The following is a 12,966-nucleotide window of genomic DNA, read 5'->3' as shown; positions in this document are numbered from 1 at the left end:
GACAGTACAATATAGGTCCTTGAATGTTTGTGGCTCCACAACTCGGTAAGAATGAACTCCCTTGCCAAGATGGAGTAAATGAGTGGCCAAAGCTGAGGTACTGCAGATAGGGCAGCTGAGAATGAGACCTGTATGTGGATCAGAAGAGTCCAACTAACTGGCAAAATCTCTAGGAGAGCAGTGGAATCTTTCTTCCACAAGGAGCAGCAAAAAGGAGGTGTAGTGCACATTGCTGTGTGAGAAACAGGGTGATTCCTTGCTACATGGATGGAGCAATTTTCATTCCTTAGGGATTTTAGCAGGGAGCTGCAACCACCTGGCAATGGTAGAGGACAGCAAAGGGCTGAAAAAGGAGACCAAGGCAGAGATACACCTTTTTCTTCTGGCATCAGAGCTCTACAATGGATTGTATTAAGTGCCAAAAGTATTCAGTAAGCCTCCAAGATCCTGATTCAACGTGTGTTTTTAAATTATTTTCCAGAAATAACCAGCAAAACATGGCTTTTCTGTTTTGCATTAGGCTAAATGTTAGCTTAGCTGAGTCTGCCTTTTGTTCAGTCATTTGAAAGTTGGCTAAATGAAGGGAGGAAGGTCCTCCACTCTAAAATTTTCCATGAGAACACCCTTGGATACTGACTGTTTCTACAGCAAACTTAAAGAAGCAGTGCCACAGAAGAGAAGCATAGCCTCTTTAGAGCTTGGTAAAGACTCAGCCTCCAGAAAATTCAGCAAGGGCAGGATTCACTGCATTTGATATTAACTGCCATCAGTATTCACAGATCGGGCAACAAAATAGTGCTCAGCAGAGAGCAATTAAGTTCAGTTCTAACTGCCAATGGTACAAGTCTTAAAATTCAATGCCAGGAGAAGAGTGTATTTGAAAAACTATTCCTGCTTAAATAATAATAATTTAAAAACACTTAGATAAGTATCCTTAGATAAGTATGAATGCAGTGAAGGTAATGCTTTTAAAATTTAATACTTGTGTCCTGCAGAGGGAGATTAATCTGAAACAAGTGGACGTAGAAGAGAGTGAGCAGAAGGATAAAAGCAAAATTGTACGAGTTCCCTCTCTAAAAAGAAAAACATCTGACAAAAGGAAAACACCACCAAAAGTAGTGGAGATAAAGAGCACAACAACACTGCCATCCGTGCCTGTACCCAGCCCACCATGGAGGGCCCCACTTGAAACTATTTTCTCTCCCATTGAAAAGTCCCCATCAACATTCAAACAATTCATTCCTGGAGGAGTCCCAGATGTGCTGAGCAGCAACAAAACAGAAATGAAAGCTGAAAGGAAGCTCAGTGAGATTATCACTTCACCTACACCAAAGACAGTGTCTCCACAAGCTACATCTTTGGGAAGTCACAATTCTTTAAGCTCTCCTTTATCTCCTGCTGCCACGAGCCAGCTACGCAGCAGCAGTTTGTCAGAATCATATGCCACAGACCTTTTTTCACCTCAGGAAAAAAGTGCTGGAGACTTCTCTTTCTCCAGCCTGCAGACTAAACCAATGGCAACTCCACCCGATCCTGGCCAAAGGTCACTAGATAAATCAACAAGTTTACTGCTGTCTAACTCCCCTTGGGAGAGATTAGAGAACACACCTTTGGTAAGTCCCAATAATTCTTGGCTCTCTCCTCATAAAACTACTGTCCTGTGTTAATTAAAGTAAGGAATTATAGGAAGTTCTGTATGAAAGTCACAAAGAGCAATATACAGTGAGCATTTCAGTGGATACACTCATGGATCCAAACAGCAAGAGGCACTATCCAAAAAGATTGTTGACTTAAGCAGCTATGTATAGCTTAAAAGCAACTTTAATTTGCTCAGCTTTATAGCCTAGGTCTTGAAAACTGGATTGGTTTCTCTTTTCCTTTCCCAAACTAGAAGTTATTCATACTCGGCAGAGCAATTAACAAGGGCCAGGAGATACTGTCTCAACAAAGAGGCAAGACTGCTCATTTACCCACACCCCTTATGTGAAGTGGTGGTGATTAGTGTCCACGGAGTTTAGAAGTCAGAGAGAAGCAGGACTTGGTGGCACTCGGGTCAAAGAACTGACCTTGTGCAAGACTAGAACCAGCAGCTCCTGTTTGCTCAGCCTGGCAGGAAATGCACTGATACCTCATGGACAGGTAAAATATTTTCCTTCCCCTCTTGCACTTGGAGAGGAGTGTGTTTGCCACATACCCAAGGCTGCCAGTACAACACTATACATGGTGTGCTTCACTGTTTTTGCAGGAGTGATGTCATTGTCTTTAGCAATTTCATTTGTACATAGTATTTAATAATATATTTTTTAAAATGTATTAATTATTACACCATGATAGAACAAATTCCATGAGCAAATTGTTCTAGAAGGATGTGAATTCACTTCATTTAGAGAGTATATCAGATATGACTGCAACCTAGAGACAATTTCTAGCTGTGCTGTGAATGTAAAGGCTGGAGATCAGTTTCTCCATGTGAAATTTATCTGAAAGATCTTCAGAAATTATAACATGTGTTTAAGGGCCATTTCAAAGTTAAACAGCAATGTTCTCATGTGTCTCAGGTTTCTTCAAATCTCCAGCACATGGAGGGATTCCTAGAAAAGAGAGATCAGCTCCTTCCAGGAAGACAACAGGTAGAAACAAATGCCATCACTCTGGGTTAATTAATCTTTCCTTGAGTTATATAGTTCAGATCTAGTCTGACTTCTTCGGGATGAACTCTTGCTGAAGAGGAGCTCAGGATTGTAGGTTTAATTCAGTTATCTTTAAAATGCATGAAGAAGTATCCACTGACTTTGACAGTACCTGACCAAGTCCTTAAAAGAAAGAGGCATTGGAATTTTTGCCTGTAATGGGAATCATGCAGAACAGGGAGGGTCTGTCTACCTTTAATGTATTTATCAACCACAGCCTGGGTTGTATGAACATGTTGATTATGTTCCCCTAATTATAAATACAGGTTTTAATACATCAAATTAATTTGAAAGCAAACAAACAAACAAACAATATATTAAAAAAATAAATACAAGCTTTAAGACCTACTATTAGCATGTGATGGTTTGTTGGCAGAGGAAGCCCTCACTCCTGTTTTCCTAATGCTTAAAATTTTTAATTGGGCTAGAAGAGACTTACTGTTTCTGTTTACCTTTGAAGAAGTCATTTGTTTAATCCAGAAATCTAAATTCTAATCCTGGGAAAGAATATCACTTCAGGTCTGTAGGCTAATGATCATTACAGGTCAGGAAATGTTATCATATTCACCAGAAATCTGTAAATATCTGAGTGTTTCCTGAGTTATTGCATGTAAACAAGTTCTCTTTGATTGTTTGTCCCATAGAATATTTCTCTGAAACTTTTAACTTGAAAGACTTCCTTTAAAAATTGAATATGATATGAACTCCATCTTCTAGAGGAGAAATTTAGTTTTTCCTCTCTTCTGGATACACTGAATTTAGTCTGCTGTGATACTGAATTTCCATATTACCAAACAAGAAAAACCATGACTTATCTTCCTCAGGACTTTTTCCTTCCCTTTCTCTGAATAACCGAACTGTCAGCTGGTTTCATTGGCATAACAAAGTAAGAATATACATTAGTAATAGGATCCTTCATCCAGAAGGGTCTCATTGCTCTAGGCTAACCTTTTGGTGGTACATGGGGTAGGAAGTAGTAGCCACTTTTGCACAATGTTCAGTAGCGTTCCAGTGGTGTTTAGGAAATGAAAAAGAATTCAGCAGCCACATTAGATTGAAATCGCACACTTAACAAAACTAGACGATGATCAGCAGGCAAGCTCCAGTGTTCCAGCTGGGAAAAAAAGTGGAGCTTTTAGTGGCCCAAAATAACCATAACTTTAATTACCTACCTTCTCTCAAAATTGTTGCTGGTGTCAAGCTTGATTGCACCAGGTAATGTCTTTGTTTAGTCCTCACTCACAGAGAGACCCTACCTGAATCACCCACACCAGAAACTACAGCAGGTTCTGTTTTTCTAGGAGATAATCATGACTAAGAGAGCTTCTATGATCATAATCTGAGCAGCTGCTGGCATCCTGTGGAAGCTGCACATGAAAAATTTAATTGGTCCAATAAAATATATAGCTAACATTTGGACTTTATTGTCATTTCTGTTCACGTAGCCAGGCTCAAGGTCTTGGAAGTCCTTCTACGTAAAACTTGATGAGTTAAAGCTTGATTTCTATAATGATGAAAAAGAAGCATCTAAGGTAATGTGGTTTTTTAATCTTTCTAGTAGTAGTCTCTGTGTTTACCCTAATACAAATGCATTGAAAAGAAAATAGAGTTACATTTGCTCTGGTTCGGGGCTGAGGAAATCTATTACCTTTCAAATGTCAGCTGAGTGAAAAATTCAACAATTGTTCAGCTGATACCAACAATTGTTCAACTGATAAGACAGCACAATAACCTTTCAGGAATGTTCAAACATATTCCTTAAGATAAGTATCTTACTCATGAATTTCCTTCAAGACATAATTCAGAGTCCATTGGTCCTCTGTGGTTCTTCCTATTCAGTGATCCTAGTTATAATGTTAGAAACCAAAAAATATAGCCTGCAGGTTGGTATGGAATTGAATCCTGGCAAAAAAAAAGGTGCAGGAGACATTTTGATTTTATTTCATCCTCCTTCAGAACGCATCCACAGTCCTGTCCCTCAACATTCTTGGAGCCAAGTGTGAGAGGCTGGTAAATTACATCAGGAAGGAGAACACCTTCATGTTGCGGTAAGTCTTGTTGAGAAGTGCAACAATTAAATCCTGCACAGCCACCTGTATGGTTGTGTTTACCTACAGTCACCTATGGCTGTTTGGAGGTGTAACTGAGATGTCTTACGGTGCTTGCCCAACTCATAAAGACAGAAGGTGTAAGGCAAGACTAAGAATTCACCTTCTCCCACCTTTATTTACAGGTTGAGAGATGGGGCAGAGTATTTCTTCTCAGCACCTTCTCACACGCTGATGGAGGACTGGCTGCAGTCACTACAGAATAATATAGGTACATTCTTACTTCCTTCAGGAATGAACTGTGTTTTTAGCCAGTGATGGTGAGAGAAAAAGAAGATGATATGGTGTTCTTAGTGTGAGGCATTTTGATCTGTCTTTTTTGCCTCTGTTAGACAGGAATGCACAAGTCACCTGCCACCTTGTGGTGTAATGACCTGGCAGGAGAATGGCCAGGCTGACTTGCAAGGCAGATTTTCAGTTGTACTGTGGCCAGCACCAGATTATTTCCAAGGAGAAGCCTTGTCCAAGGGCTCTGCTCATTCTTTGAGGAAGGAGTCGCTTTGGATCTTGATCAACAGCTTTTATTCTGAATCAAGATCTCTTTCTGGACACCTCACTAGGCAATGGCTCACTGGAAGGGAAGCCAGAGCACAATTAAAACAATTATGTTTGGAGAAAATTGTTATGGACCCAGAAATGGCAACCTCTGCCTCTAACACTACTTCAGAAGTGGGTTTTTTGTGTTTTTTATTCTACAGGATGCAGTAACAGAACACATTCTACAATGATGGTGCAGCCTTTCACTTCAAACACAGAGATCTCCCAGACAAGGCTGTGGGACTTTCCAGACAGAGACTCTTCTGAAAGAGTAACCAGCAAAAGCTCACTCCTGAGGTAGGAACTCTGTGCCAAAAGGCTGAACAGGCCTCAGTACTGTTTGTGCTTAGGTAGCAGTCACCTACAAAGGGAGATTGCCCTGAGCTCAAAAAGTCCTGCCACTAATCCAGTAAAACACATTATTCTTGAGTATGATGACCCTGCCTCAATTAATTTGTGTCATTGCTTATGTGCTACAGCCAGTTTTTAAAAATGGACCTCACCATTGTCAGCTGTATCCTGTCTGTGGTTGATGACTTAAAATTGTGACACACAGAAGAATTCTTCTGGCACCTACTGTAGATACCAAAGTTATTGAAATTAAGTATCAGATCTGAAAACTGGGTTACTTTTATGTTCAACAGAGACTTGTTCCAACAGAGCAGGGAATCAGAGGAGGAGTCTACAATAGGTGCTTTGGATTTTCCTCTCCATCAGGATCTGAAAGGAGTCCAGCCTCCTAATTTAAGGAGCCAAACCAGTCACCTAAATTGCATGGTTTGAATATTTTCCTCAAAGGCTATTCTAAGAATCCAAGGCATCACAGCCACAGCCAAATTCAGAAATTTGGCCTGTAGTGTAAATCAATTTCTGTTGCATTTGGAGTCCATAAAAATCTTCCAGGCTATGATGTGATATCCTAGTCCCTCTGCCTGCTAGATTTTTGCTGCTGAGCTAGACGCCTAACAATTTCTTACATGTACACAGTGAATGAAACTCCTCTAGATTGTACCTGATTTTCTGGTGATGTGTGTTGTTGACAGGAGAACACCGTCCTTCAAAATCAAACTCGAGAGAGAGTCTGCAGAATTTTCCAGGAATTATAAGGAAGATGGGACTGCAGTGACCCGAATTTCTGTCACCACCCTAAGCCTAGAACAAAGTGGCATTAAACCAAAACAGCTTCCATCTCTACAAGAAGCGGGTAGAGAAAAATGGCATTTGCCTCAATGAATAACAGATGCTTCACCATTATATCATACCCCAGCCCTCTGGAAATGTGTTGATATGTTTTAAGATAATCACAACCCTTGGAATTGATTTTAATTATGTACTAAATCTAGTAAAGCCATTAAATATCATTGAACAGGACTGCAGCTGGTATACTTTTGTGTACACAGTTCTGTAATTCATCATATCACCTAAGAGATACCTACTCCAAGCTAGCTAATGGAAGAGCAGAAGAACCCTTAAACCAAGCAGCTCAAGTCAAGTGGCTCCTGCAGTCTTTTACAGTCTTAACAATCTTTTCTTTTTGCTACACATTAACTAACAATTCCCTATTTAACAATTCTTTCTGGGGGAGGTTACAGGAGAAAAAAGCCCTGCAGTGCTACTCATTTTTAAAGGAATCTGAAACTAAAACAATGAATGAACACAGTCTTTCAGTGTGTTGTGGATGAAATGTTTTGATGTGGTTATGATTTAGCAGCAATTCAAGATTTATTAATAGAAAGATTGAATTTTAGCAGCACGTAGTCATTAACCAGTTTAAATATTAACAAGTGATTCAGTAGAATATGTTATGATTTAAACAGCAACTTAATTACAGATTAGAGAATGGCAACATTCACACTAACTTGTTACAAGGTCTCCTAAAATAAACTGTGTATTTGCATAAACACAAAACATACACATGCACACAGACAGAAATATTGACGTCCAGTGAAATACAGACACCCACTCTTATGAAGGCAGTCATGCAGACACATGGATCTTTGTTTAGTCCTCACTCACAGAGAGACCCTACCTGAATCACCCACACCAGAAACTACAGCAGGTTCTGTTTTTCTAGGAGATAATCATGACTAAGAGAGCTTCTATGATCATAATCTGAGCAGCTGCTGGCATCCTGTGGAAGCTGCACATGAAAAATTTAATTGGTCCAATAAAATATATAGCTAACATTTGGACTTTATTGTCATTTCTGTTCACGTAGCCAGGCTCAAGGTCTTGGAAGTCCTTCTACGTAAAACTTGATGAGTTAAAGCTTGATTTCTATAATGATGAAAAAGAAGCATCTAAGGTAATGTGGTTTTTTAATCTTTCTAGTAGTAGTCTCTGTGTTTACCCTAATACAAATGCATTGAAAAGAAAATAGAGTTACATTTGCTCTGGTTCGGGGCTGAGGAAATCTATTACCTTTCAAATGTCAGCTGAGTGAAAAATTCAACAATTGTTCAGCTGATACCAACAATTGTTCAACTGATAAGACAGCACAATAACCTTTCAGGAATGTTCAAACATATTCCTTAAGATAAGTATCTTACTCATGAATTTCCTTCAAGACATAATTCAGTAGTCCATTGGTCCTCTGTGGTTCTTCCTATTCAGTGATCCTAGTTATAATGTTAGAAACCAAAAAATATAGCCTGCAGGTTGGTATGGAATTGAATCCTGGCAAAAAAAAAGGTGCAGGAGACATTTTGATTTTATTTCATCCTCCTTCAGAACGCATCCACAGTCCTGTCCCTCAACATTCTTGGAGCCAAGTGTGAGAGGCTGGTAAATTACATCAGGAAGGAGAACACCTTCATGTTGCGGTAAGTCTTGTTGAGAAGTGCAACAATTAAATCCTGCACAGCCACCTGTATGGTTGTGTTTACCTACAGTCACCTATGGCTGTTTGGAGGTGTAACTGAGATGTCTTACGGTGCTTGCCCAACTCATAAAGACAGAAGGTGTAAGGCAAGACTAAGAATTCACCTTCTCCCACCTTTATTTACAGGTTGAGAGATGGGGCAGAGTATTTCTTCTCAGCACCTTCTCACACGCTGATGGAGGACTGGCTGCAGTCACTACAGAATAATATAGGTACATTCTTACTTCCTTCAGGAATGAACTGTGTTTTTAGCCAGTGATGGTGAGAGAAAAAGAAGATGATATGGTGTTCTTAGTGTGAGGCATTTTGATCTGTCTTTTTTGCCTCTGTTAGACAGGAATGCACAAGTCACCTGCCACCTTGTGGTGTAATGACCTGGCAGGAGAATGGCCAGGCTGACTTGCAAGGCAGATTTTCAGTTGTACTGTGGCCAGCACCAGATTATTTCCAAGGAGAAGCCTTGTCCAAGGGCTCTGCTCATTCTTTGAGGAAGGAGTCGCTTTGGATCTTGATCAACAGCTTTTATTCTGAATCAAGATCTCTTTCTGGACACCTCACTAGGCAATGGCTCACTGGAAGGGAAGCCAGAGCACAATTAAAACAATTATGTTTGGAGAAAATTGTTATGGACCCAGAAATGGCAACCTCTGCCTCTAACACTACTTCAGAAGTGGTTTTTTTGTGTTTTTTATTCTACAGGATGCAGTAACAGAACACATTCTACAATGATGGTGCAGCCTTTCACTTCAAACACAGAGATCTCCCAGACAAGGCTGTGGGACTTTCCAGACAGAGACTCTTCTGAAAGAGTAACCAGCAAAAGCTCACTCCTGAGGTAGGAACTCTGTGCCAAAAGGCTGAACAGGCCTCAGTACTGTTTGTGCTTAGGTAGCAGTCACCTACACAGGGAGATTGCCCTGAGCTCAAAAAGTCCTGCCACTAATCCAGTAAAACACATTATTCTTGAGTATGATGACCCTGCCTCAATTAATTTGTGTCATTGCTTATGTGCTACAGCCAGTTTTTAAAAATGGACCTCACCATTGTCAGCTGTATCCTGTCTGTGGTTGATGACTTAAAATTGTGACACACAGAAGAATTCTTCTGGCACCTACTGTAGATACCAAAGTTATTGAAATTAAGTATCAGATCTGAAAACTGGGTTACTTTTATGTTCAACAGAGACTTGTTCCAACAGAGCAGGGAATCAGAGGAGGAGTCTACAATAGGTGCTTTGGATTTTCCTCTCCATCAGGATCTGAAAGGAGTCCAGCCTCCTAATTTAAGGAGCCAAACCAGTCACCTAAATTGCATGGTTTGAATATTTTCCTCAAAGGCTATTCTAAGAATCCAAGGCATCACAGCCACAGCCAAATTCAGAAATTTGGCCTGTAGTGTAAATCAATTTCTGTTGCATTTGGAGTCCATAAAAATCTTCCAGGCTATGATGTGATATCATAGTCCCTCTGCCTGTAGATTTTTGCTGCTGAGCTAGACGCCTAACAATTTCTTACATGTACACAGTGAATGAAACTCCTCTAGATTGTCCCTGATTTTCTGGTGATGTGTGTTGTTGACAGGAGAACACCGTCCTTCAAAATCAAACTCGAGAGAGAGTCTGCAGAATTTTCCAGGAATTATAAGGAAGATGGGACTGCAGTGACCCGAATTTCTGTCACCACCCTAAGCCTAGAACAAAGTGGCATTAAACCAAAACAGCTTCCATCTCTACAAGAAGCGGGTAGAGAAAAATGGCATTTGCCTCAATGAATAACAGATGCTTCACCATTATATCATACCCCAGCCCTCTGGAAATGTGTTGATATGTTTTAAGATAATCACAACCCTTGGAATTGATTTTAATTATGTACTAAATCTAGTAAAGCCATTAAATATCATTGAACAGGACTGCAGCTGGTATACTTTTGTGTACACAGTTCTGTAATTCATCATATCACCTAAGAGATACCTACTCCAAGCTAGCTAATGGAAGAGCAGAAGAACCCTTAAACCAAGCAGCTCAAGTCAAGTGGCTCCTGCAGTCTTTTACAGTCTTAACAATCTTTTTTTTTTGCTACACATTAACTAACAATTCCCTATTTAACAATTCTTTCTGGGGGAGGTTACAGGAGAAAAAAGCCCTGCAGTGCTACTCATTTTTAAAGGAATCTGAAACTAAAACAATGAATGAACACAGTCTTTCAGTGTGTTGTGGATGAAATGTTTTGATGTGGTTATGATTTAGCAGCAATTCAAGATTTATTAATAGAAAGATTGAATTTTAGCAGCACGTAGTCATTAACCAGTTTAAATATTAACAAGTGATTCAGTAGAATATGTTATGATTTAAACAGCAACTTAATTACAGATTAGAGAATGGCAACATTCACACTAACTTGTTACAAGGTCTCCTAAAATAAACTGTGTATTTGCATAAACACAAAACATACACATGCACACAGACAGAAATATTGACGTCCAGTGAAATACAGACACCCACTCTTATGAAGGCAGTCATGCAGACACATGGACAGGCAGAAAGGTGGATGGAAGAGCCCATCCTATAGTTAAAATGTTCCTCTTTGAGTATGGAGTAAATACTCACAATGCATCAGTGTGCCTCAGTGGGTGATGACTGAGATAATTGAGGAGGATGATTTGCCCTGGCCTTCCATTTTTTTCTTAAAAACAATGTTGGCAGGCAGTCCTCGAGGAGTTGTACCTAAGAGGTGTTTTAGCTCAGGGAAGTTTCTGGCCATAACCCTCTGTGATCCACGAGAGCTCAAAGTGTTTTGCTTAGAATCACTGTTTATAGGGTCCGAGGTACTTTACATCTGTCAGGTACTTTTCCATTTCAGCCCAGCTCAGATGGTGAAATACTCTGATACTTTCTGCCAGTTGCATAGGCCCAGAACTTGATATATTTTGGAGTTCTGGTATTGCCCAGCTGTGGGTCACGACCCAAGAACAGATGTATCAGGCTGTCGGGAGGTGATTGATCCTCATGACTTTTCCAGCCCACCAAAAGGGGAAGCAAGAGCCAGGTGTGTCCAGGGCTTGTCTCAATGCTCTGGTACACTGCTTGTCACAATCCATCCCTGACGTGGCTCAGGTCGGTGTGTGGCCCAGAGGGGAGTCACACCGAGTACTGGGTGGCCCAGGAGGCCAATGGAAGGAGGTTGTGGGGAGGAGCACAGCTCCACAGAGTGCATAAAGAGAGCAAAAGCAGTACAGTGAGGAGGAAGTGTAGACTTTGAGTCTCTCTGCTTCCTCCTTGAACTGGGCATCCCCAAACTGTTCACCATATTACATATATGTCCTTGTCACACCTGACTGAAGGGGGTTACACTCCTGTTCTGTGGTTTGCTTTTTTTGTGCTGTTCACTCACACTGACCATGCATCCACTGCATCTGCCAGATGTTTTCAGCAGAGCTGCTGCTCAGGCAGTTGCTGCTCAGTCTGTGCTGACACAGGCACATATTCTGCACCTGGTGCAGAGTTTTATACCTTTCTTGTTCAACTTTATGAGATTTCTGTTGGGCCAATCCTCAAGTTTTCTCGAAGTCCTTCCAGACTGAAGATCTGCCATTTGCCATGTTAGCTACTCCCTGATTTGGTAGTGCTGTCCCCAGACGTACTGAGGCTGTGCTCTGCCTCGCTGTACAGGTCATAGAACAATATTAGTCACACTGTTTACCCCAGGATACTCCATTTGTCACCAGCCAGTGTCTAGAGGTCAAACTCTTGCCACTGTAGAAGGCAGCTCAGCTAGTTTTCAAGCCATCTAACATTTGGTTTCTCCAGCAGAAATTCCACAGCTCCAGCTGAGAATGCTCTTAGAGACAAGGGTCAAACCTTATTAAAGTATATTACATCTGCTTTTCTCCACATGACTACATACCAAGTCATTTCAGCATGAAGGGCAATCACACGCTCCAGGCCAGATGTTACTTCAGTAGATCCATGCTTCATGTTCCTGATTGCCACCTTCACCTTCATGTGCCTGGAATTAAATCCAGGAGGACTTGCTGCATGATCTCACCTGTGGCTGTGGTGAGGCTGATTGGCTTTGTTTATAGTTTACGAGATCCTTTCTTGCCTTCACATTACACTGTATCCCAGCATGACTGACCTTCCAGCCACCGCAGTGCTTCATAGGTGGTAGAGCAGTAGTCTCAGGGTCACATAGACTACTAGTGAAGCACTTTGCTAAACATCTAGCTTCTCTAGTAGATGTTCAGTTAGACCCCTCTCTCTGTTGCTTCTTCCATGTTTTATCTTCCAGTTCCTTCCCTAACCACGCTGCTGCATACAGAGGACTGGAACCAGGCTTTGCCTGTGAGTACTGAGAAGAAAAAGAAGAAAATAAAATACTGAATACTTCAGCCTTTTCCATATTGTCCATCACCACGTTTTCTCCTCCCTAGTGAGTTTTGTCTCCCTAGTGATCTCATATTTACTCTGAACTTCTATGTCATTGATATCTATGTGTTTGAGGAACTAAGAGTAGCTAAATGAACTTCAGCAATTCCTGTAACATCATAAATCTGGACTCCAAACAAGGAGCAAACCTCCCAGGACAAAAGGTCTGGCCATGTGTCTGGTGCCTCTGTCCTACACAGGAGGCAGGCTCCTGCCACTAATGTTCCTTGATTCCTCTTCATTTGTCAAATAAGAAACCTGAATATAAGTAATGAAGACCACTCTGAGACTTTGTTGCCTTGTACCGTGAGGTTCCCCTCTTGGTTT

At 40.9% G+C, this 12,966-nt stretch overlaps 1 protein-coding gene across 1 annotated transcript in view; it reads left to right on the top strand.

Annotated features, from left to right (window-relative positions):
* SPTBN5 (spectrin, beta, non-erythrocytic 5) overlaps positions 1-6,568 on the top strand; it is a 93,685-nt gene extending 87,117 nt beyond the window's left edge. The window contains exons 61-67 of the mRNA XM_009999616.1: positions 998-1,613; positions 2,559-2,630; positions 4,136-4,222; positions 4,647-4,738; positions 4,924-5,009; positions 5,497-5,632; positions 6,379-6,568. Coding sequence (XP_009997918.1) covers positions 998-1,613; positions 2,559-2,630; positions 4,136-4,222; positions 4,647-4,738; positions 4,924-5,009; positions 5,497-5,632; positions 6,379-6,568 — 1,279 coding nt within the window. The remainder of the gene's footprint in view (positions 1-997; positions 1,614-2,558; positions 2,631-4,135; positions 4,223-4,646; positions 4,739-4,923; positions 5,010-5,496; positions 5,633-6,378) is intronic.
* The last annotated feature ends 6,398 nt before the right edge of the window (positions 6,569-12,966 follow it).

Source organism: Chaetura pelagica, unplaced genomic scaffold (assembly GCF_000747805.2).
Source record: "Chaetura pelagica isolate M959 unplaced genomic scaffold, ChaPel_1.0 scaffold55, whole genome shotgun sequence".
In the NCBI taxonomy this organism is placed as follows: domain Eukaryota; kingdom Metazoa; phylum Chordata; class Aves; order Apodiformes; family Apodidae; genus Chaetura; species Chaetura pelagica.
This window is presented reverse-complemented; position numbering and strand designations above follow the sequence as displayed.